The 22,664-nt window shown below is 38.3% G+C and overlaps 3 protein-coding genes across 3 annotated transcripts; all 3 read right to left on the reverse strand.

Moving 5' to 3' along the window:
• Positions 1-282: 282 nt before the first annotated feature.
• LOC148772649 (uncharacterized) lies at positions 283-801 on the reverse strand. The gene has a single exon (XM_088820622.1). It carries the CDS (start codon positions 799-801, stop codon positions 283-285), a length of 519 nt encoding a protein of 172 aa, XP_088676748.1.
• A 4,945-nt stretch (positions 802-5,746) lies between these two features.
• Positions 5,747-8,303, reverse strand: LOC105956210 (subtilisin-like protease). The gene has a single exon (XM_012980053.2). It carries the CDS (start codon positions 8,267-8,269, stop codon positions 6,041-6,043), a length of 2,229 nt encoding a protein of 742 aa, XP_012835507.1. The 5' UTR covers positions 8,270-8,303; the 3' UTR covers positions 5,747-6,040.
• A 9,738-nt stretch (positions 8,304-18,041) lies between these two features.
• LOC105956209 (subtilisin-like protease) lies at positions 18,042-20,413 on the reverse strand. Its single transcript, XM_012980052.2, has one exon. The coding sequence runs from the start codon at positions 20,311-20,313 to the stop codon at positions 18,082-18,084; it is 2,232 nt and encodes a 743-aa protein (XP_012835506.1). The 5' UTR covers positions 20,314-20,413; the 3' UTR covers positions 18,042-18,081.
• Positions 20,414-22,664: the final 2,251 nt, after the last annotated feature.

Consider the following 22,664-nt stretch of genomic DNA (forward strand, 5'->3'; position numbering starts at 1 on the left):
CTCAGGGTATTTGCGTCAGCTCGCAGAATTCGAACGTGCCCATCATGGATCGTACTGTCTCGCAATAAGCTATCATCCACTCGTTTTTTTTATCTCAAATCCTTCTTTTACTTGTTGTTCTACTAGCTGTGAGACCGAAAATATACTTAACTTTCTGCCCCCGACCGAAGATACCAGCTTCATCCCATGTATAACGGCTTCATACTCCGCTTCATTATTTGAAGCTCTGAATGGCAACTTGATCGCGTACTCTAACTCTTCGCCTGCCTCTGCTAGCACCACTCATACTCCGCATCCGGTTGTGTTCGCCGACTCATCAATGAACACCTTCCAGGTCCCTTGCTCCTCTGGTCTTGTTGTTTCCTGCAGGAAATCAGCAAGGGCTTGCCCTTTTATGGCGGTTCGTGGTTCATAACTGATATCGAACTGCCCCATCTCTACTGCCCATTTTACCATCCCACCCGAAACCTCCATCCTTCCCATGACTGTCTTCATTGGGTGGTTAGTCCGGACCACTTGTGTGCGAAAGGAAATATGGTCTAACTTCCTCGCCGTTGTCACCAACGCCAGGCCCATCTTTTCTATCTCGGTGTACCGCAGCTCAGCCCCTCGCAAGAGCTTGCTCACATAATATATTGGGATTTGCACTCCTTTCTCCTCGTGGGCCAAGACCGAGCTGACCGCGAACTCGCCCACTGCCAGATACACATATAGCTTTTCTCCCGGCACCGATTTTACTAACAGTGGGAGAAGGGCGAGCAAGATTTTGAGCTGCTCGAAAGCCTTCTCTGATTCTGCCATCCACTCGAATTGAGTTCATTTTCTCAGTATTTTGAAGAAGGGGTAACTAGTCTCCCCCGCCTTAGATATGAATCTACTCAGAGCTGTTATCCTTGCTGCCAGCATTTGAACCTCCTTAATATTACGCGGCGCCTCCATATTTAAAACCGCCTGCACCTTCTCTGGATTCACCTCCACTCCTCTCTTGGTCACCATGTAACCTAGGAATTTTCCCGTTTTTACCCCGAAAGCACATTTATTGGGGTTAAGCTTCATGCCGTAGCGTCGGAGCGTGCGGAATGTTTCCTCCAAATTCTCCAAATGAGTGCTCGCTATGTTCCTTCCGAGTTGGCCCTTGAACATCTTGTCTACTAGCCTCTGGTACGTGGCTCCCGTTTTTTTCAGTCCAAAAGGCATAACTGTGTAACAATAGGTTCCAGTGGAGGTGATGAAGCTCACCTTGGGCTGGTCCTCCAAGCATAATGGAATCTGATGGTAACCTTGCGAGGCGTCCATCATGCTCAGCCTCTCACAACCGGCGGTGGAGTCCACGAGTTGGTCGATTCGTGGCATAGGGTAGTAATATTTTGTGCATGCTTTGTTGAGATCCCTGAAGTTAATGCACATTCGTCACTTGGCCTCGCTCTTCTTGACTAGCACTGCATTGGACAGCCAGGTAGGAAAACGAATTTCTCGGATTTGCCCCGCTGCCAATAGCTTTTGTACTTCTTCTTGTATGATTTTATCTTTCTCTGCTCCGAAATGTCGGCCCTTTTGTTTGACTGGCTTCGCGTTTCGCTTTACATTCAGTCTATGTACAACGAGCTGTTCGTCAATACTCCCCAGATCCGCTGGAGAGAATGCAAACACATCCTGATTTCTCCATAGGAACTCCGTTAACTGTCGAGCTATTTCTGCGCCTAATCCGCCTCCTATGCGGGTGGTGCGCGAGGCATCTTTCTCGCAAAGATGAATTACCATCAGCTCCTCCATCGGCTGTACGTGGGCCTCTTCTTTTGCTGGATCTATCTCCGACATTCGGTCCTCCTTCCCCTGGTTGTTACTCTGGTTGACAGTGCGAATAACATATATGTTTCCTATTATCTTTAATGCGTCATAATAGCACCTCCTCGAGGTCTCCTGATCCCCTCGGACTTCCCCGATCTGATCTAGCACGGGGAATTTCAGCTTCATATGGTACGTTGAGACAACCGCCTCAAATGAGTTCATGGAAGGACGTCCCAATACGATGTTGTAGGTAAAAGGCGCATCCATAACCAAAAATTTTACAGATCGTATGGCTCGTACTGGCTCCATTCCTAGAGAAATGGGCAGGCACACCTCTCCTACTGACCGCACCGACTCTCCTGAGAATCCGACCGAATTTGTCTCCACGTATTTTAATTCGAAATTCATATTCATTTTCTTGAAATAGTCGTAGTATATAATGTCGGCGGAACTGCCGGTGTCCACCAGTATTCTGGCGATGTCGAAATTTGCCACCATGGCCGTAATCACAAGGGTATCAGAATGGGGCTGCCTGATTCCTTCTTCGTCTAGCGGGTCGAAAACAATGGGTGGAACGTGCGAGACTCTTTGTACCTCCTCCAGCTGAGCTTCCATCTTGTACAAGCGTCGAAGGTGCGCACGACTCGCCCGATCAGCCTCTTCTATTTCTCCGAACAACTCCTCGGTCTCTCGTCGGGCCCTGTTGGAATCTCCCCCCGAGGGTCCTCCCAGAATCATGCTGATGAAGTTACCCTGTGCCACTTGGTCCTTCCTTTCATTCCGCTTCTCCTTTCTTGGCTCCGGTTTGCGAGGCTCGTTCGTACCGAGTAGGCGCCTGTTGCGGGCGCTGATTCCCTTCTTTTACAAACTCTGGTAAGTTTTTCGCACGTATGAGCCTCTCGATCTCATCACGAAGATGTTGGCATTCATTGGTGGTGTGGCCATAATCATTATGGAAGCGGCAGAAACTTCCCAATGTGGGGCTTCTCTTTGGTACTTCTGCATATGTGCGTGGCCACTTTAGCTTAGGGTTGTTTTCTATGGCCACCAATATCTATCCTGGTGGTGCGACTAGCTGTGCGTAACTGTCAAAACGAGGTCCTACCTTTCTCTCGTTCTGCAAATCTTTTCTCGCGAGTTGGGCTGGCTTCTGCATTCTATCCTCCTTCTTTTCCCTTCTCGTATCGTGGCTGTCTTTGGTTTCGCCAAATTTATTATGTACTGCCTCTTCTGCGTTCATATATCTCTCGGCCTTTTTTAGCAAAACATTGAAAGATAGGGGGGGCTTCTTTGAGAGCGAGGTGAAGAAGTCGCCCGCCCGTAGGCCTTGAGCGAGAGTGCTGATCAATACTTCCTCCGAGGTCATCGGTACTTCCAAGGTGGCATAGATGAAATGTTTGATAAAACTTCGTAAATATTCTCCCTCCCTCTGCCTGACCGCGAACAGAGTCAAGGTGCTCATCTTCTGCTTCTTCGAGCTCGCGAAGTGATCCATAAAACTGGCGCTTAGCTGGTCGAAACCGCCAATCGTGCCAGCCGGTAGCTGGCTGAACCAGGTTTGGGCGGCCCCCGCCAGCGTAGTCGCAAAGACCCGGCATTTTACTCCCTCAGTGAACCGGTGTAATGCTGAAGTGTTGTTGAAACGACAGAGATGCTCAAAAGGGTCTGTGGTTCCAAGGTATTCGTAAGTGACAGGACGGAATGAGTGCGGCAGCTCGTCCTCCAGGACCTCGGCGGTGAAGGGACTTGACGCTCCAAGCGTGGATCTTGTGCGGCTGGGCTCCTCGCCTGCTCGCTCTCCCGTTTCGCCCATCCTCCTCTTTAGCGACGCCGCGTCGGGCTCTTTCAAAATGCGAACAGAACCCTCTTGTACGATGGTCGCCAAGAGCGCATGCAGGTTCTCCATAGTCATGGCGACCATAGGGCTATCTCCCACAATGCTGGTTGTCTGAGGCATCTCCTCTCTCGAGGTGGAAGCCTCTCCGACGACTGGCTGATGTTCTGACGGGGCTGGGGTCACCTCGGACTCCATCTGACTAGCTAGATCCCTTACGATGCTGGGGAACGAGGTCATTAATATATGTATATTGGGTAAAGGAAAATAGATAATAGTGTTTTAAAGGAAAACGTTGCCACAGCTTTTCTCAACAGATTCCCACAGACGGCGCCATTTGATCGATCTAGATTCGCGGTGGGTTGATTTAGAGAGATAGGCAGGCCTGAACTTGGACCAGGGCCCGTGGATGAACCTATAAAAAAGGAAAGAACCGGACTGTTGATACCTGTATTTAATGCCCCTATTTATACTAAAAAGGACGGACGCCAAAGATTTCTCCAATTCAATTTACCTGTCCAATCGCGGTAATTAGATATCCCAGACTCCAAATTACATTCAATACAATTTAATACGTCATTTTATTGGCGGCTGCAGGTGCAAAAAGTAGGGGACATGGACGACATTCCTCTACGTCTGTCAGTGGATTAGACATGCATTAAATACCCCCACGTGCGGTTAGCACCGACTCGGCGAGTTAGTCGAGCGAGAGGACTTGCGAGAGAGAGAGAGAGCGCTTTTCACTCTCGCGGCTCGCCCAATCTCTCTTACTTGACAGGGTGTCAGCTTAATGGACCTTCCTTTCTTAATGGGCTTCATGGGGCCTTCTGACCCTAATTGGGCTCTTGGGCTTTACTGGATCGGCCGGATGGTAATGGGCTGGATCATTATACAAATCGGTTTTATCTAACTGAAAATATGACAAAATAAAAAAAATAGTTAAAAGATTATATACTTTTTTAATTGCAAAAACCCCCTTGGTATATTATGCCTTTTCTTGACTTTTCAACGGCTAAAATGATATTGGGTGCATGTGCAGTCAAAAATATTTAATAAGGGGTTTTGCCATTTTTTTATATATAATATAAGAACTTTTTAAACAGATGGAAACAATATAGATGTCTTACTACAATTTACTCAAAAAGAAAACCCCAATTTCAGTCCTGATACGATCGTTGATCGTTCGCCGTTGACGGTCAAACAAATAGATGGACCAAATGTGTCAAAAGTTGGTAACATTATAGGAGTAAACTGCAAAAAGTACCCCTGTGTAATCTCTAAATAGCGAAAACCCCTCTATGATAAATAAACTAGCAAAAACCCCCTGTGAAATTATTTAAATAGCACACTCGGCCCATTTATCATTTGAGTGTTGACTTCATATAAAAAGACACAAATACCCCTGGAATTTTGCAATTAATAAATTCTTATATTACTTAAATATTTTAATTATTTTATTTTTGTTATATCTTAATTATAAAGGTACAATGAGGTCTTTAATTTATTTTTGTTTTTATTATCACATAGTTTTTGTATATATTTTAAATTATCGCTACATCAAAAGAAAATTTAAATTCCGTTATTATATATTTAAAAAAATCTATACTTAATTTGATTAACAAATTTTTAATAATTTTTAAATTTAATTATTTACTATTTTTTAACAATATTTTAATTTCTAAACAATCAAGTTAAAAGGAAAATATATATACATATAATATATATACTTATAAATACATTTTTAGGGGCAATTTCGTCATTTCACGTCCAAAAACCTACTACCAGTCGCGCAACCCGCGAGTGAGCCACACTTAAGTCAAGCAGGGGGGTTTTTGCCTTTGACTAAATTTCACAGGGGGGTTTTTGCTAGTTTATTTATCACATGGGGGTTTTTGCTATTTGGAGATTACACAGGGGTACTTTTTGCACTTTACTCAACATTATAGCATTATTTGTAGACCATGGTAAATGCTGGACTGAAAGTGAAAATACGAGGGACTAAAAATATAATTATCCCGATGAACCATATATATACTCTCAATGGTCATGTTTATATAATTTTGACTTTTGATCCGTGAATTACCTGTACTTTAGTGACACACACTGCAATGGTTGTATGTGAGTGTGTTTGTCCTTTCTTCCGAATTTGGATTATTAATTAGTAACTATATAATCTCACGACCAAAAAATGAAATGAAAGAAGCCAATCGATTATCATACATGTCAAAAGATCAATCACATAAATTGCAAACCAGATGAATGTAAAACAATGTAGTAGTTGAGAAACAAAAAAAAAAAAAAGAAGATAACAATCCAGCATGTGTGTTGTAGTGCATGCTCACCACCACCTCCAATAGAAAAATCAGTTGAAGATAGATTCTTATTCAGCAGTTTTCTGCGTAAAACGGGGTTCCATAATCACTGCAGTATAACGGCAATCGGAGTCCTAACGGAGTACTTGCCGGAATTCCATTTCAGGTAACCTTGAGTGTAAACTGTAGTATTCGTGGTAGGTTCAAGTCTGGTGAACGTCACTTGATACTGCAGTATCTGGTTAACCTCGGTGAAGTCGAGGGTAGTGGGCTCGACGAGCACACCAATCCCCGGCGGCGGGACAATCTCGACAACGTACGACGACACAGGCACGCCGACGTTTGTAACCGATCTCGTATATGTCTGAGAAATCGGCTGCCAGCTATCGTAAGAGATGGAGAATGAGGGGTAGTTGAGCTGTGCCTCTGCTATTATGGATTCCACCGAGCAATTCACTCTCCGTTGCAAAATAGAGCCGACCTGTCGGTTCGTGTAGTTCAAGCCGCACAAGTATGGGACGTAATCTTCTGATTTGAGGTCGTAAATGAGGCCCGGATCGCTGGCCCGAGATGGGTTCACATGGCCCGAACCTGTGGCGAATATGGTCGCCGGAACGAACCTTTCGTCCTCGATCGGATTTTGGGCTAGGTTCACAACGTCGGCCGTGGTCATGATCGCGGATTTTATAGCTGCGGGCGACCAATCAGGGTGCACGCTTTTGAGCAACGCCGCCACGCCACTCAGGTGCGGGCACGACATTGAGGTGCCGGAGATGATATTGAATGTGGCATTCGTGTTGGTGTTGTTCTCGATCGAGATTGGCCAAGCTGCAAGAATGTTGACTCCGGGACCTATAATGTCGGGCTTTAGGATGCCGGGGCTTGCACTGTTGGGCCCTCTGGAAGAAAAGGCCGCTACTACTGGGGCCCGTTCGTCGCCGATTATAGTACCCTTGAACAATATTGTTGCCATTGGTGTGGTGGTTGAGTTTATGTAGGTTTTAATCTTTAATCCGTCGGCGTACCCGACGTCTGTGGCTGGAAGAACGTGGGCGTCCGAGAAGGTCATGTTTGCGTAAAGCCGATGATTCACCAGAATCATGGCGGCCCCACCGGCAGTCTTGACCGCCTCACCTTTTGAAACTTCCGTCACCAAGCCCGATTCGCAAACCACTATCATCCCTCGGAGATTGATTTTGGTCAACGATTCAGGGGTACAATATTGAATATCGGTATCGCTAGTGTTAAGGGATCCGACATAAACGAGAGGCAACAACGTCGATGGAAAATCTGATGGCTGAAAAAGCGTTTCACCATCAACACTTACGTTGTTTCCGAGCAAGGCTGTTGCCCTGATCTTTCTGTCGATAGTACTAGCACCGACTGTAAGGATCCACGGAGCTTCATTTTGTGTTGAGAAGTTGAATGGGCCACGGTTCCCGGCCGAACAACTGACCAATATGCCCTTCTCCATGGCGCTAAATGCGCCTAACGCAATGCTATCACGGTAGAAATCGCGCGAACGCCCTCCGAGAGAGATAGAAAGTATATCCACTCCATCGTCAATAGCAGCATCCATCCCGGCAAGTATGTCGCTTTCGAAGCAAAACAAGGAACACACTTTGTAGATGGCTAGGTGGGCCATAGGGGCGATGCCAGAGGCCGTGCCATTGGCGTTTCCGAACACATTGGCGCCCGCCACAAAGCTTCCAGCGGCGGTGCTCGCCGTGTGGGTCCCGTGGCCATCTTCGTCCAACGGGCTATTGTCGAAAGAGTCGAAGTACCTAGCGCCGATGATCTTGTTATTGCACGCAGTTTGATTGAACTGGCACTTCCCCTTCCACTTGGCGGGAGGGGGCGGCATCCCCTCGTCGCTAAATGAAGGGTGACTTGGAAAAATTCCGTAGTCCAAGACACCTATGATCACACCTTTACCATAGTTTGAACCTTCCCAAAAGCCCATGTTTTGGTTCAAGCCCAAGAAGTTTGGTGAATGCGTTGTGTGCTTGTCCAATTTCCTTTCGGGCTCAGCCGAGATGAAACCCGGGTTGTTCTCCATGGCTTTTGCTTCGTCAGCCGATAATCTTGCGGCGAAGCCTTTGAACACGTTGCGGTATGAGTAGACGATTCTTCTTCGCCCGTGTGAGATTGATGTTGGCAAGAATGAGGTGTACCAGCTCTCCAAATCTTTGAATCGAGCGAAAAACCCGAAGTTTACATCGACATGGATTATGTATGTCTCTAAGGTGCTTGTGTTGGTGCTATCATCTGCAAATGTGTGTAAGAGATGGAGATTGAGTATGCAAATGAGGGTGAGGAAGTGCTTCAACCCCATTTTGTGACAAATTAAACCTCTTTCTTGTATGTGAAAAGAAAATAAGTTGTAATAATTAAGACTTATGGATTATGTTGAATGTTATGTTGTTGTTTCAACAGTTTATATAGAGCTGGTGTCCCTTCTGATGTTATAACTTGGTCATCAATTTGATGGCCAAAACTTTCTAAACTAAGTGGCAATTACTTAGTCTTAAAAATTAGGGATGATTATATATATATATATATATATATATATATATATATATATATATATATATATATATATATATATATATATATATATATATATATATATATATATATATATATATATATATATATTAATTTCCCTCTTAGTTGCTCTAGTGTTTTATAATAATTTTAATTACAAAATATTCCCAAAGTTAGGGGTGCTTACATTTTTCATCCTTACACAACCATTGATTCAATTTTCGTTGTTAAACAAATACCAATTTATTTTTGTATCTTAAATTTGTTTTATTAAGTTTAGGGGAAACATATACACCTTCCATCGAAAAATATTTTTCGTTTTAGAGATTTTTTTTGTCCTAAAATATTTATCACTTTTGAATTCTAATAATGTTTTAATTTCATGTTCTTCAATATTTTCCTTTATTATTTTTAATTAATTAAAACACAAATAGTTGAGAAGCGGTATTTTAAGGATTTTCTCTATGTTTCGTTAAAACCCGCACGTACATATTTATTAGTTTTTTTAATATGTACGCGTATCAACCTAAAACATCATAGAAATTGACTTGTTTTTAAAACATAATCAGATAATGACTTTTTATTAAGGAATTTGTCAGTCACACTTTACGAGTAAGAGAATTAATAGTGGATGGATCTTGTCAAAGATGAATAAAGTAATTGGCAAGACTAGTTTATATGGAGTATTTCTATGCTACACTCGATGAATATTATATCGGGTGATTTTTTACTGTTGATCTACATAGATCAAAGTGGGTGTGTATATGAATGGTAAAGATCTATTCAGTGTATTTCACCCGATGTAGCATAGAATATAGCATCTATATAACTATGTGAGTTCCAATCATAACACTCTGTATTAATTTTAATTAGGAGAAGGATAAAAAGATGAATATTTTTAGGCTCTCGTTTATTTTTAAGTCGAAATCTAATATATCTTCTATTATGTTTCAAAAAAAGTTGGAGTAATGGTAAATCAAAACTTCGTGACTCGAAATGAAAATTAAAGTGGTATATTTCAAAAATTACGTAAATCAATAAAAGTATACAAAAATCCTCGTAAGAAAGTATACATTGAGTGTAAAAATATACACTTAACACACCCCCAAACTTGAACTTTTGCTTGTCCTCAAGCAAAAACTAGCAACCTTCAAAGCAACACTTTCTACAAATGCCTCTCATCACGTAGATTAATGGTCAACTTCATGTTTTTAGAACTTGCAATTATCATGACCAATTTACACCTCATACTCAAACATACACATGTAGTGAAGGACTATGCAAGTACATTTGGTTTTAAATTGCGCGACATTTTTTTTTTTATCAATAAATTGTACGACTCGATAAGTTATTAATGACTATGAGCAATTCCAATGGAAGTATCAAACTGTTGGAAATTAAAATTATTTTTGAATGAAAATTAAAAAATATTTTTGGGCACCTATTTGATTAAATAGGTGTGACAATATGAAGAGGTGTGGTCACACATCTTCACTCGTTTAATTTCCTAAGGGTTGTGTTCATTAATCACAACCATTGGAAACTTATAAATAGAAACTCCACATGTTTGATTTAAAAACAACATAAAAATCAATTCAATTCTATAATTTTGTTCTATGGAATTCTTCCTTCTTTAGCCCGGAAATATTCTTCGTAGTATATTTTCTCCCGTATTCGATTCGAGAGTTTGAGACACAAAGTAACATTCGTTGTACTCGGGATTTTGAGTGCTCATATGCCGAGTTAGCCGTTGTATCTTGGGAGACCATTGCCAAATAACCGTAAGCACTGTAGTGGGGCAATATTGTCTTAAGGAAAGAGTTTTCTCGCCTCGGCTAATCTTTTCGTATTTTCACTAATTAATTTGTTCGACCATTTTACAAAATTCACTATCTGTTTTATATACCGGGAACAACACAAACCACCTTATTTAATAGTCCATAATGAAAAAGTTTTGCATCAATGTGAGTATTAAAACGGGCAAGTATGTTGATATTCCACTTCTTTGTATATTAAAATACATCCTCGAAATTGAAATATATAAAAAAAAAACATCTAAACATTCAATCAGAATATGACATGTGTCAATTACAATTCATATACGCACAAATACATACATGCCCATAATGGTGTGTATAGATTAATGGTAAAAATCACCCGGTGTAATCTTCACTAGGTGTAGTATAAAAATAACCGCAATTACAAATAAAACTATCAAAAAAGTTCCAATTAATAATTAATTTCATAACTATGGTTAGTGTATATGTATATTAAATAATATTAAAATATTATCGTAAATATCAAATGAATATTTAATTTGCTAATTCAGTTTTGATGTTTAGTATTTGACTTATTCTTTTAACCTTTGGGGTTTGAAACAGTTATAAGTTATTGACTTTAGAATATTAGTTAATTATTTAAAGATTTTGGATGAGGAATGAAGCATGCCTGCATCGATGTATAAGATTTCTCAATTCTTTTTTTATTATTATTTGTTCATTTAGTTTAGAACAATTCTTCCCCTAAAAAAAAAGTTTATTAGAACAATTCCTTCCAAAGAAACATTCTGTTATCATCATCAGTTCGTAACGTACAAATCATTGGAATAAACCAGATATTATTTCAACATCATCATCATCATCATCATCATCATCATCATCATTATTATTATTATTATTATTATTATTATTATTATTATTATTATTATTATTATTATTATTATTATTATTATTATTATTATTATTATTATTATTATATTCTTCTCGAGCGACTATGAATTTTGTTTGAACTTTCAGTACAATTGAAGGAGTCGTAATCGATTTCAAAAAAGCTTCAACTCGAGTAATGTTAAGTGTATACTTATACACTTAATTGTACCTTTTAATTGGAGCTTTTGGTGTGTTTTAATGATAATTGGTGCTTAAAAAGTTGATTTATTGTATTTTAGGTACAAATTGAAGAATTGGAAAAGTATGGGGGTCAAAACTGCAATTGTGGAGAAAATATGGGCCAAAAGTGAAAAAAACCAAAATCTGGAGATTTAAAGCTCGGACGGCCGTCCGAGTTTTAGTTCAAATTATGGGATGGCCGTCCGAGACCCCGAAACAGCGCAGTAAAGGGATTTTAATTACACAAGGAAACTGCCTTCTTCCCCAAGTTCTTCACCCTATATAAGACCAAACCAAGCACACAATTGGGGATCTTTTTAACGCAATTTGGAGAGCAACAAAGCAATAACGAAGACGAAGAATTCGAAGACTCTAAGCATAGATTTATCGTTTATGACTTATTTTATTTGCGTTTTTGCTTTAATCATGAGTAGCTAAATTACTTATTTCTAGGATTTTATTTGGAACCCTATGTGGGATTTATGAACCCAATTCTATGATTTTATGCAAGTTTTAATTCCGGATTATTTCTTCCACTTGTTTTATTAAGTGCATGAACTTGATCTCTTTATGCGCTTTTATGTTATTGTTAATCGCATGAATCAGAAGATCGGGTTAATAATTAGAACTGTGGTAGAAGAGCCTTTGTGGTATTAACATAGGAATATAGTTAATCTCTTAGGTAGCCATTATTGAGATTTGTGCTTAATGTTGTGTTCTAGAATTAATTGCCTAGGAATATAGTAATTGAATCTAGAGTATTAGAATCGTAATACACGCGGAAGCGGGTTATGATTATTTTAGCATCTCAGGTTAATAATCCGGGTTAATTGCTTGCATAATTGAAGGAATTGGGGGAGTAATAATCACATAGGGGGAAGAATAAAATCCTAGGCTCGTTTACTCTGATAAATCTTCGTGTTTAATTTGCTTTCTTGCTTTGTCGTTTTAATTTGCCTTTTAATTTAATTTAGTTAATTCTCTCTAAAATTCGACTGTGTAGGGTGGGCTTGATAATAATTGGTAGAATTTAGCGTCTAGGATTAGATAATTAAATATTCCCTGTGGGTTCGATATCCGGACTTTTAGTCCACTATATTACTTGTACGATACGTGCACTTGCGTGTAGGTTTTTCGCCGAACAAGTTTTTGGTGCCGTTGCCGGGGAAAGTTAATAAATTTAGAGAATGTGCTAGTGAAAGTTAATAAATTTATCTTCCCTGTTGATTTCGTTATACTTGATATAGATGAGGATAGGGAGATACCTCTTATCGTAGGGAGACCGTTTTTAGCCACGTCGAAAACTCTCATTGATTGTGCTAGTGGTGATCTTACAATGACTGTGCATGATCAAACAATCAAATTCAATGTTTTTAGTGCTAATAAAAATCCATGTGATAATAATGATTGTTTTGCTATTGAGCTTATGGATTTTACAAATAATGAAAAGTTTGATGTCTCGATCTTGGACAATGGGAAAGCATCTTTGAGTGCAGGAGATGACGGCGGAAACGGGAATCGGACGGAGCAAGTTTATTTCATGGACTCACTTTTAAATCCTCCGAGAGAAAGTCATGCGAGTCGAGGTCTTAACGACGATGAGAATGCAAGGAAGATGTTGCCACCCAAAGACTCGAGCAAGTCACGAGAGAAGGATGAGTCAAGCTATTGTGGTCGTAAGGAGAAAATCAAAAAGGAATTGCACAAAGGACAATTGGTGTTATTGTGCAAATCCCGTCTTTGGTTATTTCCAAGGTAGCGCAAATCAAAGTGGTCGCGGCCGTGTATTGTCCAAGAAATTCTTCCTCACGAGGTGGTCAAAATAAAGGAGCGAGATTCAAATCGTACGTTCAACGTAAAACGGAGCCGCCTCAAACCGTATTGGGAAGCGAGTGAAGATTGCCAAGTGACTTCGGTCACTTTTTCTTGAAATTAAAGAAGCAACGTCCGGCTGAAGACTTTAAACTTAGCGCTTCTCGGGAGGCAACCCGAGCTTTATTGTTTTTCGTATTTTTATTTAATTTTTCGTTTCGTTTTTAATATCATAAGCATGCATTCTAATTTATTTTTTGAATTTTACTTTTCAGGGTCGAAAACTTGATCGAGGGTCGAGTCGGCTGTCTGTAAAAAAAAAAAAAGTTTCAGGGGCACTAATATGAAGTTTTTATTTTGCAGGGACCTAATTGCAATTATTCACACGGCCGTGCAAGAAAACGGCATGAATCTCACGCGGCCGTGTGAGATTTTGGAGCAGCTACTGGACAAAAACACACATTGGTGCGGCCGTGCGGATTTATACCTAAAACCTCGCACGGCCGTCCGAAATTAAGAGGAGCTACTGTCCAAATTGGCAAATTGGTGCGGCCGTGCGGATTTATGCCTAAAATCTCGCACGGCCGTCCGAGGCTATAAGGGAGCGTTTAAATTTCCGAAAATTATATTTTCTCCCCCATTATTTCTTAAACCCTCCTCTTTCCTTCTTTCTAACTCCCACACACGAATTTTCGAATTTTAAGAATTTCTCTTCCAAAAATTCTTCGATTCCACACACATAATTCACTCACACACTCTCCGATTCTTATTTTGTGTTGGTATTGACAGGGAGGCTAGAGAATCGAACCAACTTCTTCAAAATCTCATCTTTCAAGGCACGCCGGAGTGCATCGAGCCAGCACCTTTACCGGCACCCATTCTTGAGCCCGTGCCCGAGCTTTCCGATGAGGATGAGCATGAGAGAAGGAGGGAGGAGCACCGCGATCACATCGACTCCGACTAAATCAGGTGTTTTCTATCCTTAAACTTTGTGCTAATTTCGTTGAGGGCAACGAAAATTTTAAGTTTGGGGGTGAAAAACATGTTTTTGTGCTTATCTGCTTTAGTTTGCATGCAGTAGGTTTTATTTGTTTTATTGCTTTTCTCGTTTTTCCGGAATATAAAAAAAAAAAAAAAAAAAAAATTGCTTGAGTCGAATGCATCTATGATTTATGATGATGAGAGATGATCAATGTTTGATGATGAAATTGCTTGTTTTATGTGATAAGGATTTGATGTTTGTTTAGCTTTCGATTCAACGGGACTTAGAAGCGAATTATTGCTAGGAATCACATTTTGTGCATTGCTTTTGTTGAATGTTTTGTATTCTAAATTTGGAATTAATTTGTGCTAGATCATGCTTTGTTCGGTTTTAAGACTCACCTTAGGAAATTTATGATACGAAGTATTGAGTAGTGAGTGATTTGGGATATGATTTGGGCCTTCTTTGAACCGTTTGAGCCTTTCAAGCCGACCTTTTTATCAAAATTATCCTTAGAACCTTGTTATGAGCCTCGGAGAAAAGGTGTTCTTTCTTTTAGCCAATGTGTAAGGTAGAATAGGTGGAGATTCTTGAAAAATTAACCCTTGAAGTTCAGTCGAAATTTTTTATAAAGTCCTTCTTCTTCGAAAAAAAAAAAAAAAAAAAAACCAATAATAATAATAACAATAGATATATTAGTGCATCTTCATATATATATATATATATATATATATATATATATCTAATTGCTTCTATATATATATATATAAAAAAAAAAAAAAAAAAAAAAAAAAAAAAAAAAAAAGAAAGAAGAAGAAGAAGAAGAGACTAGAAGGGAGAAATAAGGACTAGTTGTTGAATTATTTTTGAAAACTCAATCCATTGGCTCAAGAGCAAAAGTGGAGACTTTTGAACTTTTGAGAATCGAGTTTATTAAAGTCCGTAGAGGTGAATTCATTGTTTCAAACGCCTATCTTTCAAATTTTGGCGTAATCACCTAAATTCAAGAAAAATAGCCACATATACCCATATTTCCTACCTCGAACCAAAGAGCCTAACGATTGGAAGCCACAAAGCCCCAATGATCCCAATAGCTTAATGTTCGATATTAGTAGAGTAGAATAATTTGGTGAGTATTTGGAGTCAAGCATATGCATGTAAGTATAAATTCTTTCTATCTTTAATTTGCAAATATTGGATGCTTGAAGCAATTGCATGAATTGTGGTTTTTGGTAATGGTGAGTGACTAAGTGTTGTTGAATTTTGAGCTTGCGAATGCCTAAGAATTGTCATTATAATTACAAGTTCTGAAAACGTGAAGTTGATCATTGATCTATGTGACGAGAGTAATAGTTGTGTTATTTGCTTATTGGTAGATTTTGCTTGAGAACAAGCAAAAGTTCAAGTTTGGGGGTGTGTTAAGTGTATATTTATACACTTAATTGTACCTTTTAATTGGAGCTTTTGGTGTGTTTTAATGATAATTGGTGCTTAAAAAGTTGATTTATTGTATTTTAGGTACAAATTGAAGAATTGGAAAAGTATGGGGTCAAAACTGCAATTGTGGAGAAAATATGGGCCAAAAGTAAAAAAAACCAAAATTTGGAGATTTAAAGCTCGGACGGCCGTCCGAGTTTTAGTTCAAATTATGGGACGGCCGTCCGAGACCCCGAAACAGCGCAGTAAAGGGATTTTAATTGCACAAGGAAACTTCCTTCTTCCCCAAGTTCTTCACCCTATATAAGACCAAACCAAGCACACAATTGGGGATCTTTTTAACGCAATTTGGAGAGCAACAAAGCAATAACGAAGACGAAGAATTCGAAGACTCTACGCATAGATTTATCGTTTATGACTTATTTTACTTGCGTTTTTGCTTTAATCATGAGTAGCTAAATTACTTATTTCTAGGATTTTATTTGGAACCCTATGTGGGATTTATGAACCCAATTCTATGATTTTATGCAAGTTTTAATTCCGGATTATTTCTTCTACTTGTTTTATTAAGTGCATGAACTTGATCACTTTATGCGCTTTTATGTTATTGTTAATCGCATGAATCGGAAGATAGGGTTAATAGTTAGAACTGTGGTAGAAGAGCCTTTGTATTAACATAGGAATATAGTTAATCTCGTAGGTAGCCATTATTGAGATTTGTGCTTATATGCTGTGTTCTAGAATTAATTGCATAGGAATATAGTAATTGAATCTAGAGTATTAGAATCGTAATACACGCGGAAGCGGGTTATGATTATTTTAGCATCTCAGGTTAATAATCCGGGTTAATTGCTTGCATAATTGAGGGAATTGGGGGAGTAATAATCACATAGGGGGAAGAATAAAATCCTAGGCTCGTTTACTCTGATAAATCTTCGTGTTTAATTTGCTTTCTTGCTTTGTCGTTTTAATTTGCCTTTTAATTTAATTTAGTTAATTCTCTCTAAAATTCGACTGTGTAGGGTGGGCTTGATAATAATTGGTAGAATTTAGCGTCTAGGATTAGATAATTAAATATTCCCTGTGGGTTCGATATCCGGACTTTTAGTCCACTATATTACTTGTACGATACGTGCACTTGCGTGTAGGTTTTCGCCCAACAAGTAACTTGGTACTCTTACATAATTATTTCAAAAAAATGAAATAATATAAGTTAGTTATTTGTAAATTCAACTCCAAGTGTTACTATATTTCAAGTGTTACTATATTTTTTGATATATAAAATTAAATTGTTATAATTAGATTTAACTCTTAATAAATAGTAGGTAATTTATTTTGAACTAAAACAGAGATGGTATATACATTATAGAGTATAGACAGTTTTCAGGAAGAGTAAAAATCACTGTTTTGAAATTAAACCTGAATCGGATCGGCCTTGTGAACCGGTTAAACCAGAACCATTGCCTTGTTCGATGCGGTTTGACCGATTTCTTTCATTTTGTAAGAAAATGAGGATAGTTACTAGTTTCTCAATTCCCTATTGATGTCTCGAATCCATGACGGGCTATCTTGTTTTGACGGTCCAGTTTGACTAATTGGACCATAATATCAGAATCCGATGAAAATTGGCTGTTTTTTTTTTTTCTTTAACATAAACAAATAAAATAACCAAAACGACCTACTTCCTATTGAAAAAATAAGAATATTTTTTTTTTGAAATTGGTAGACATGTTATATTTTATTATAATATATATTATATTTGAAATGATTCGATGTTATATGCGTTTGTTGATACGTTGTTTGTGTAAAAGAAAAATAAGTTTAATTTACATTTTAATTAGAAATGAGTAGTGAGTCAATGTGTATAAAAGAAAATATATTTTATTTACTATATATTTATGTATAAATATTTATAAAATAAAAAATGAAAAATCCAGTTGGACCCTAATTGAGTAAGTTCAACCGTGACTCAATAGCTTGTTTGGGTCAATTTCGTGACCGGTTTTAAAACATTGGTAAAAGGAGTGTTGGGCCTGTGGCCTTTGGATTTTCAAATCAAAACGTAAACCGTATCCGAAAGAAACGGGTCTGGTCGGGTCACCACGGGTCGTCGACCATACTATCGGCAAGCCATTACTAATTAATTAGTGTATCATTAATGTTGTTTTTTTCTTCTTCAATTATTTTCAGTTCCTGATAAAAAGACAACTAAGATCACTAATATTGATTTATATATTCTAAGGCATATATACTAAAGCTCATTCAAAATGTTTAATTCAAGAGATGCTTTGATTTCAGATTCTTTTTCACCGCAGTATAACGGCTAAATGGCTCTCACAACAAGAAAAAATGACGATATATATATATATAATATATATATATATATATATATATATATATATATATATATATATATATATATATACTTATTCAGCTTTTTTTTTATAAGTAATAAGATGGCATAGTGTAAAGGTTCCATAATCATCGCAATATAACGGCAATCGGAGTCCTAACGGAGTACTTGGCGCCGGAATTCCATTTCAGGTAACCTTGAATGTAACCTGCATTGTTGGTGGTCGAGCCCAGTCTGGTGAATGTCACTTGATACTGCAATATCGGGTTCGCCTCGGTGAAGTCGAGGCTAGTGGGCTCGACGACAACACCAATCCCAGGCGGCGGGACAATCTCGACAACGTAAGACGAAACAGGCTCGCCGACATTCGTGACGGTCCTCGTGTACGTCTGAGTAATCGGCTGCAAGGGGCCGAAAGTGATGGCAAACGACGGGTAGTTGAGCTGCGCCTCTGATATTCTCGCTTCCACCGAGCAATCCACTTTCTTTTGCATAATAATGCTGACCTGTAGGTTCGTGTAGTTCAATCCGCATAGGTAAGGGAAGTAATCTTCTGATTTGAGGTCGTAAATGAGGCCCGGATCGTTGGCCCGAGATGGGTTCACATGGCCCGAGCCTGTGGCAAATAGGGCCGCTGGAACGAACCTCTCGTCCTCGATCGGATTTTGGGCTAGGTTCACAACGTCGGCCGTGGTCATGATTGCGGATTTTATAGCCGCGGGCGACCAATCAGGGTGCGCGCTTTTGAGCAACGCCGCTACGCCACTCAGATGCGGGCACGACATTGAGGTGCCGGAGATGATATTGAATGTGGCGTTCGTGTTGGTGTTGTTCTCGATTGAGACTGGCCAAGCTGCAAGAATGTTAACTCCAGGACCTATAATGTCGGGTTTTAGGATGCCGGGGCTTGCAATGTTGGGCCCCCTGGAAGAAAAGGCCGCAACTACGGGAGCCCGATCATCGCCGATTATAGTACCCTTGAACAATATTGCTGCCATTGGTGTGGTTGTTGAGTTTATGTAGGTCTTGATCTTTAGTCCATCGACGTAACCTACGTGTGTGGTTGGAAGAACGTGGGCGTACGATAAGGTCATGTTTGCGTAAAGCCAATGATTCACCAGAATCATGGCGGCCCCACCGGCATTCTTCACCTCTACTCCTTTTGAAACTCCATCCCCCAAGCCCATTTCGCAAACCACTATCATCCCCCGGAGATCGGTTTTGTTCAACGATGCACGAGTACAATATTGAATATGTGGATCGCTAGTGTTGAGGGATCCGGCATAAACGAGAGGAAATAACGTCGATGGAAAATCCGACGGTTGAAAAAGCGTTTCACCATCAACACTTATGTTGTTTCCGAGCAAGGCTGTCGCCCTTATCTTTCTGTCGATAGTACTAGCGCCGACTGTAAGAATCCACGGAGCTTCGTTCTCCATTGAGAAGTTGAACGGGCCACTGTTCCCCGCTGAACAACTGACTAATATGCCCTTCTTCATGGCGCTAAATGCGCCTAATGCAATGCTATCTAGGTAAAAATCGCGTGAAGGCCCTCCGAGAGAGAGGGAAAGTATATCCACTCCATCTTCGATAGCAGCATCCATCGCGGCAAGTATGTTGCTTTCTAAACAAATGGATGAACACACTTTGTAGATGGCTAGGTGGGCCAAAGGGGCGATGCCGGAGGCCGTGCCGTTGGCGTTGCCGAACACGTTAGCGCTCGCCACAAAGCTTCCAGCGGCGGTGCTCGCCGTGTGGGTCCCGTGGCCGCCGTCGTCCAATGGGCTACCGTCAAAAAAGTTTAAGTACCTAGCGCCGATAATCTTGTTATTGCACACGGTTGGATTGAACTCGCACTTCCCCTTCCACTTGGCGGGAGGGGGCGGCATCCCCTCGTCGCTGAACGAGGGGTGGCTCGGAAAAATCCCCGAGTCCAAGACCCCTATGATAACACCCTTACCATAGTTTGAGCCTTGCCAAAAGCCCATGTTTTGGTTCAAGCCCAAGAAGTTTGGGGAATGTGTTGTGTGCATGTCCAATTTCCTTTCTGGCTCGGCCGAGATGAAGCCCGGGTTGCTCTCCATGGCTTTGACTTCGTCAGCCGATAATCTTGCGGCGAAGCCTTTGAACACGTTGCGGTAGGAGTAGACGATTCTTCTTTGGCCGTTTGAGATTGATGTTGGCAAGAATGAGGTGTACCAGCTTTCCAAATTTTTGAATCGAGCGAAAAACCCGAGGTTTACATCGACATGGATTATGTATGTCTCTAAGGTGCTTGTGTTGGTGCTATCATTTGCAAATGTGTGTACGAGATGGAGATTGAGTATGCAAATGAGGGTAAAAAAATGCTTCAACCCCATTCTTGTATGTGCAAAAAAAATAAGTTGTAATAATTAAGAATTATGGATTGTGTTGAATGTTATCTTGTTGTTTGAACAGTTTATATAGAGCTGGTGTCCCTTCTCTTGTTATAATTAGCAATCACTTAGTCTTCAAAACTAGGGATAATTATATATATATTTATTAAGTTTCCTCTTAGTTGCTCAAGTGTTCTATAATAATTTTAATTAAAACATTGTACAAAATTAGGGACAATTACACTTTTCGTGGAAACGCCACAATTATTATTAAACAAATACCGATTACAAATTGGCCCTTAAAATGGTATCTCTAAACACTTCAATTTGTCGTTTCGGAGATTTTTTTTCTTCCAATTTTCACTTTAGAATTATAATAATGTTTTAATTTCATTGTCTTCAATATTTCCCTTTTATCATTTTTAATTAATTAAAACAGAATTAGTTGAGAAGCAATATTTTAATGATTTTCTATGTGTTTTGTTAATAACCCGTATACATATTTATTAATTTTCTTAATATATACGCGTAACAACCTAAAACAACATTGAAATTGACTTTTTTTTTTTAAATCAGATAATGACTTTTTATTAAGGAATTTGTGAGTCACACTCTCTAGGTAAGAGAATTAATAGGTGTGGATCTTGTCAAAGATGAATAAACTAATTGGCAAGACTAGTCTATATGACAATGTGAGTTTCAATCATAACATCGTGCGTTAATTTTAACTAGTAATTGTACCCGTGCGATGCACGGGACAACAAATTGCATTCTTTTGATGTTGTAAGAATATAAACAAACGTTTGATGTATCGTATGATCAAAATTCTATTATACTGGAACATTATTAAGTATACTACACACACAAAAAAAAAGGACATAACTTTACTGTTGAATAATTTTCCAAATGAATTGAATCAGCTAATACCAGTAGATTGAAAATTTGAACCAGGAAAAAAATCATCAATTATGTCTTCCATGTTGAGCTTAAAAGTAATTAGATCTAATAACTAAGTTAACATAATCAAAACTAAACTATCGACAACATACCATCGTAAAAGGCCATCTATACATCTTGCATCGGAACTAAGCCCTTCTCCACTGCCTCATTTTAAGGTTGTTTTGCCACTGGAGTTAACAATTGGAAATTAAGAAACAAAAATAAATATAAACAATAAATTAAATATCGCATACAAACAATAAGTCTTGAAGGTCGACTTCCAATAGCTTGTGGCTCCGCCCATTTTTGGTTAATTTTCTCAAATCATCCCTTTCAATAACATGTCCAATAACATATAAAATGAAATAATTGTTATACATAAAATTTGAAAACTTTGGTATAAATTAATGAAACACATAATTTAACAAAATGAAATTACCTATAAGCCATGATGGAAAAAGATGTAAACTAATTGCCACACATGCAATAGGATGAAGAAGAAGATAAGAAACAAAATCTAAAGTCGGGTTACCAAAAGAAGAAGCCTTAGGTAGGGAAGAAATAAAATTCAAATGTTGCAGACATTCTGGAAAACGATGTCACAAAATCCGCTAGGGATGAAAATCAGATTTATTTACCCTTTCTGTAAAAATCGAAAATCAGATTATTATAAATAATATCTAGGAGAATTTGATGAAAATCGATAATAATATTTAAAATAATATTTCGGAGATAAAAATTTGATAAAAAAATCAAAAAATAATATTTAGGAGATAAAAATCAAAAATAAAATTTAAAATAATAGTTAGGAGATAAACATTTGATAAAAAATCGAAAATAATATTTCAAATAATGTTAATGAGATAAAAGTTGATAAAATATGAAAATAATAATTAGAATAATATTTAGGAGATAAAATATGATTAAAATTAAAATTATTATTTAAAATAATATTTAGGAGATAAAAATTTGATAAAAATCGAAAATAATATTTAGGAGACAATAATCTGATAAACAATGAAAATAATATTTAGGAGATAAAAAACTAATAAAAACATGATAAAACTCGAAAAAAATATTTAAAATATTATTTAGGAGATATAAATTTGATAAAATTCGAAAATAATATTTAGGAGATAAAAATCCGCTAAAAGTTGAAAATTATATTTAAAATTATAGTTAGGACTTAGGAGATATAAATTTGATAAAATTAAAAAAATATTATTTATAATAATATTTAGGAGATAAAAATTTGATAAAAATAAAAAATAATATTTAGGAGACAAAAATATGATAAAAATAAAAAATAATATTTAAAATAATATTTAGGGGATACAAATATGATAAAATTCAAAAATAATATTTAAAATAATATTAAAGAGATAAAAATTTGATAAAAATTGAAAAAAAATTAC

This window comes from Erythranthe guttata, chromosome 1, assembly GCF_056151865.1.
Source record: "Erythranthe guttata isolate IM_541 chromosome 1, IM_541, whole genome shotgun sequence".
In the NCBI taxonomy this organism is placed as follows: domain Eukaryota; kingdom Viridiplantae; phylum Streptophyta; class Magnoliopsida; order Lamiales; family Phrymaceae; genus Erythranthe; species Erythranthe guttata.

Coding starts and splice junctions, on each gene's coding strand:
- LOC105956209 (XM_012980052.2), bottom strand. CDS start 20,313: ATGGGGTTGAAGCATTTTTTTACCCTCATTTGCATACTCAATCTCCAT.
- LOC105956210 (XM_012980053.2), bottom strand. CDS start 8,269: ATGGGGTTGAAGCACTTCCTCACCCTCATTTGCATACTCAATCTCCAT.
- LOC148772649 (XM_088820622.1), bottom strand. CDS start 801: ATGGCAGAATCAGAGAAGGCTTTCGAGCAGCTCAAAATCTTGCTCGCC.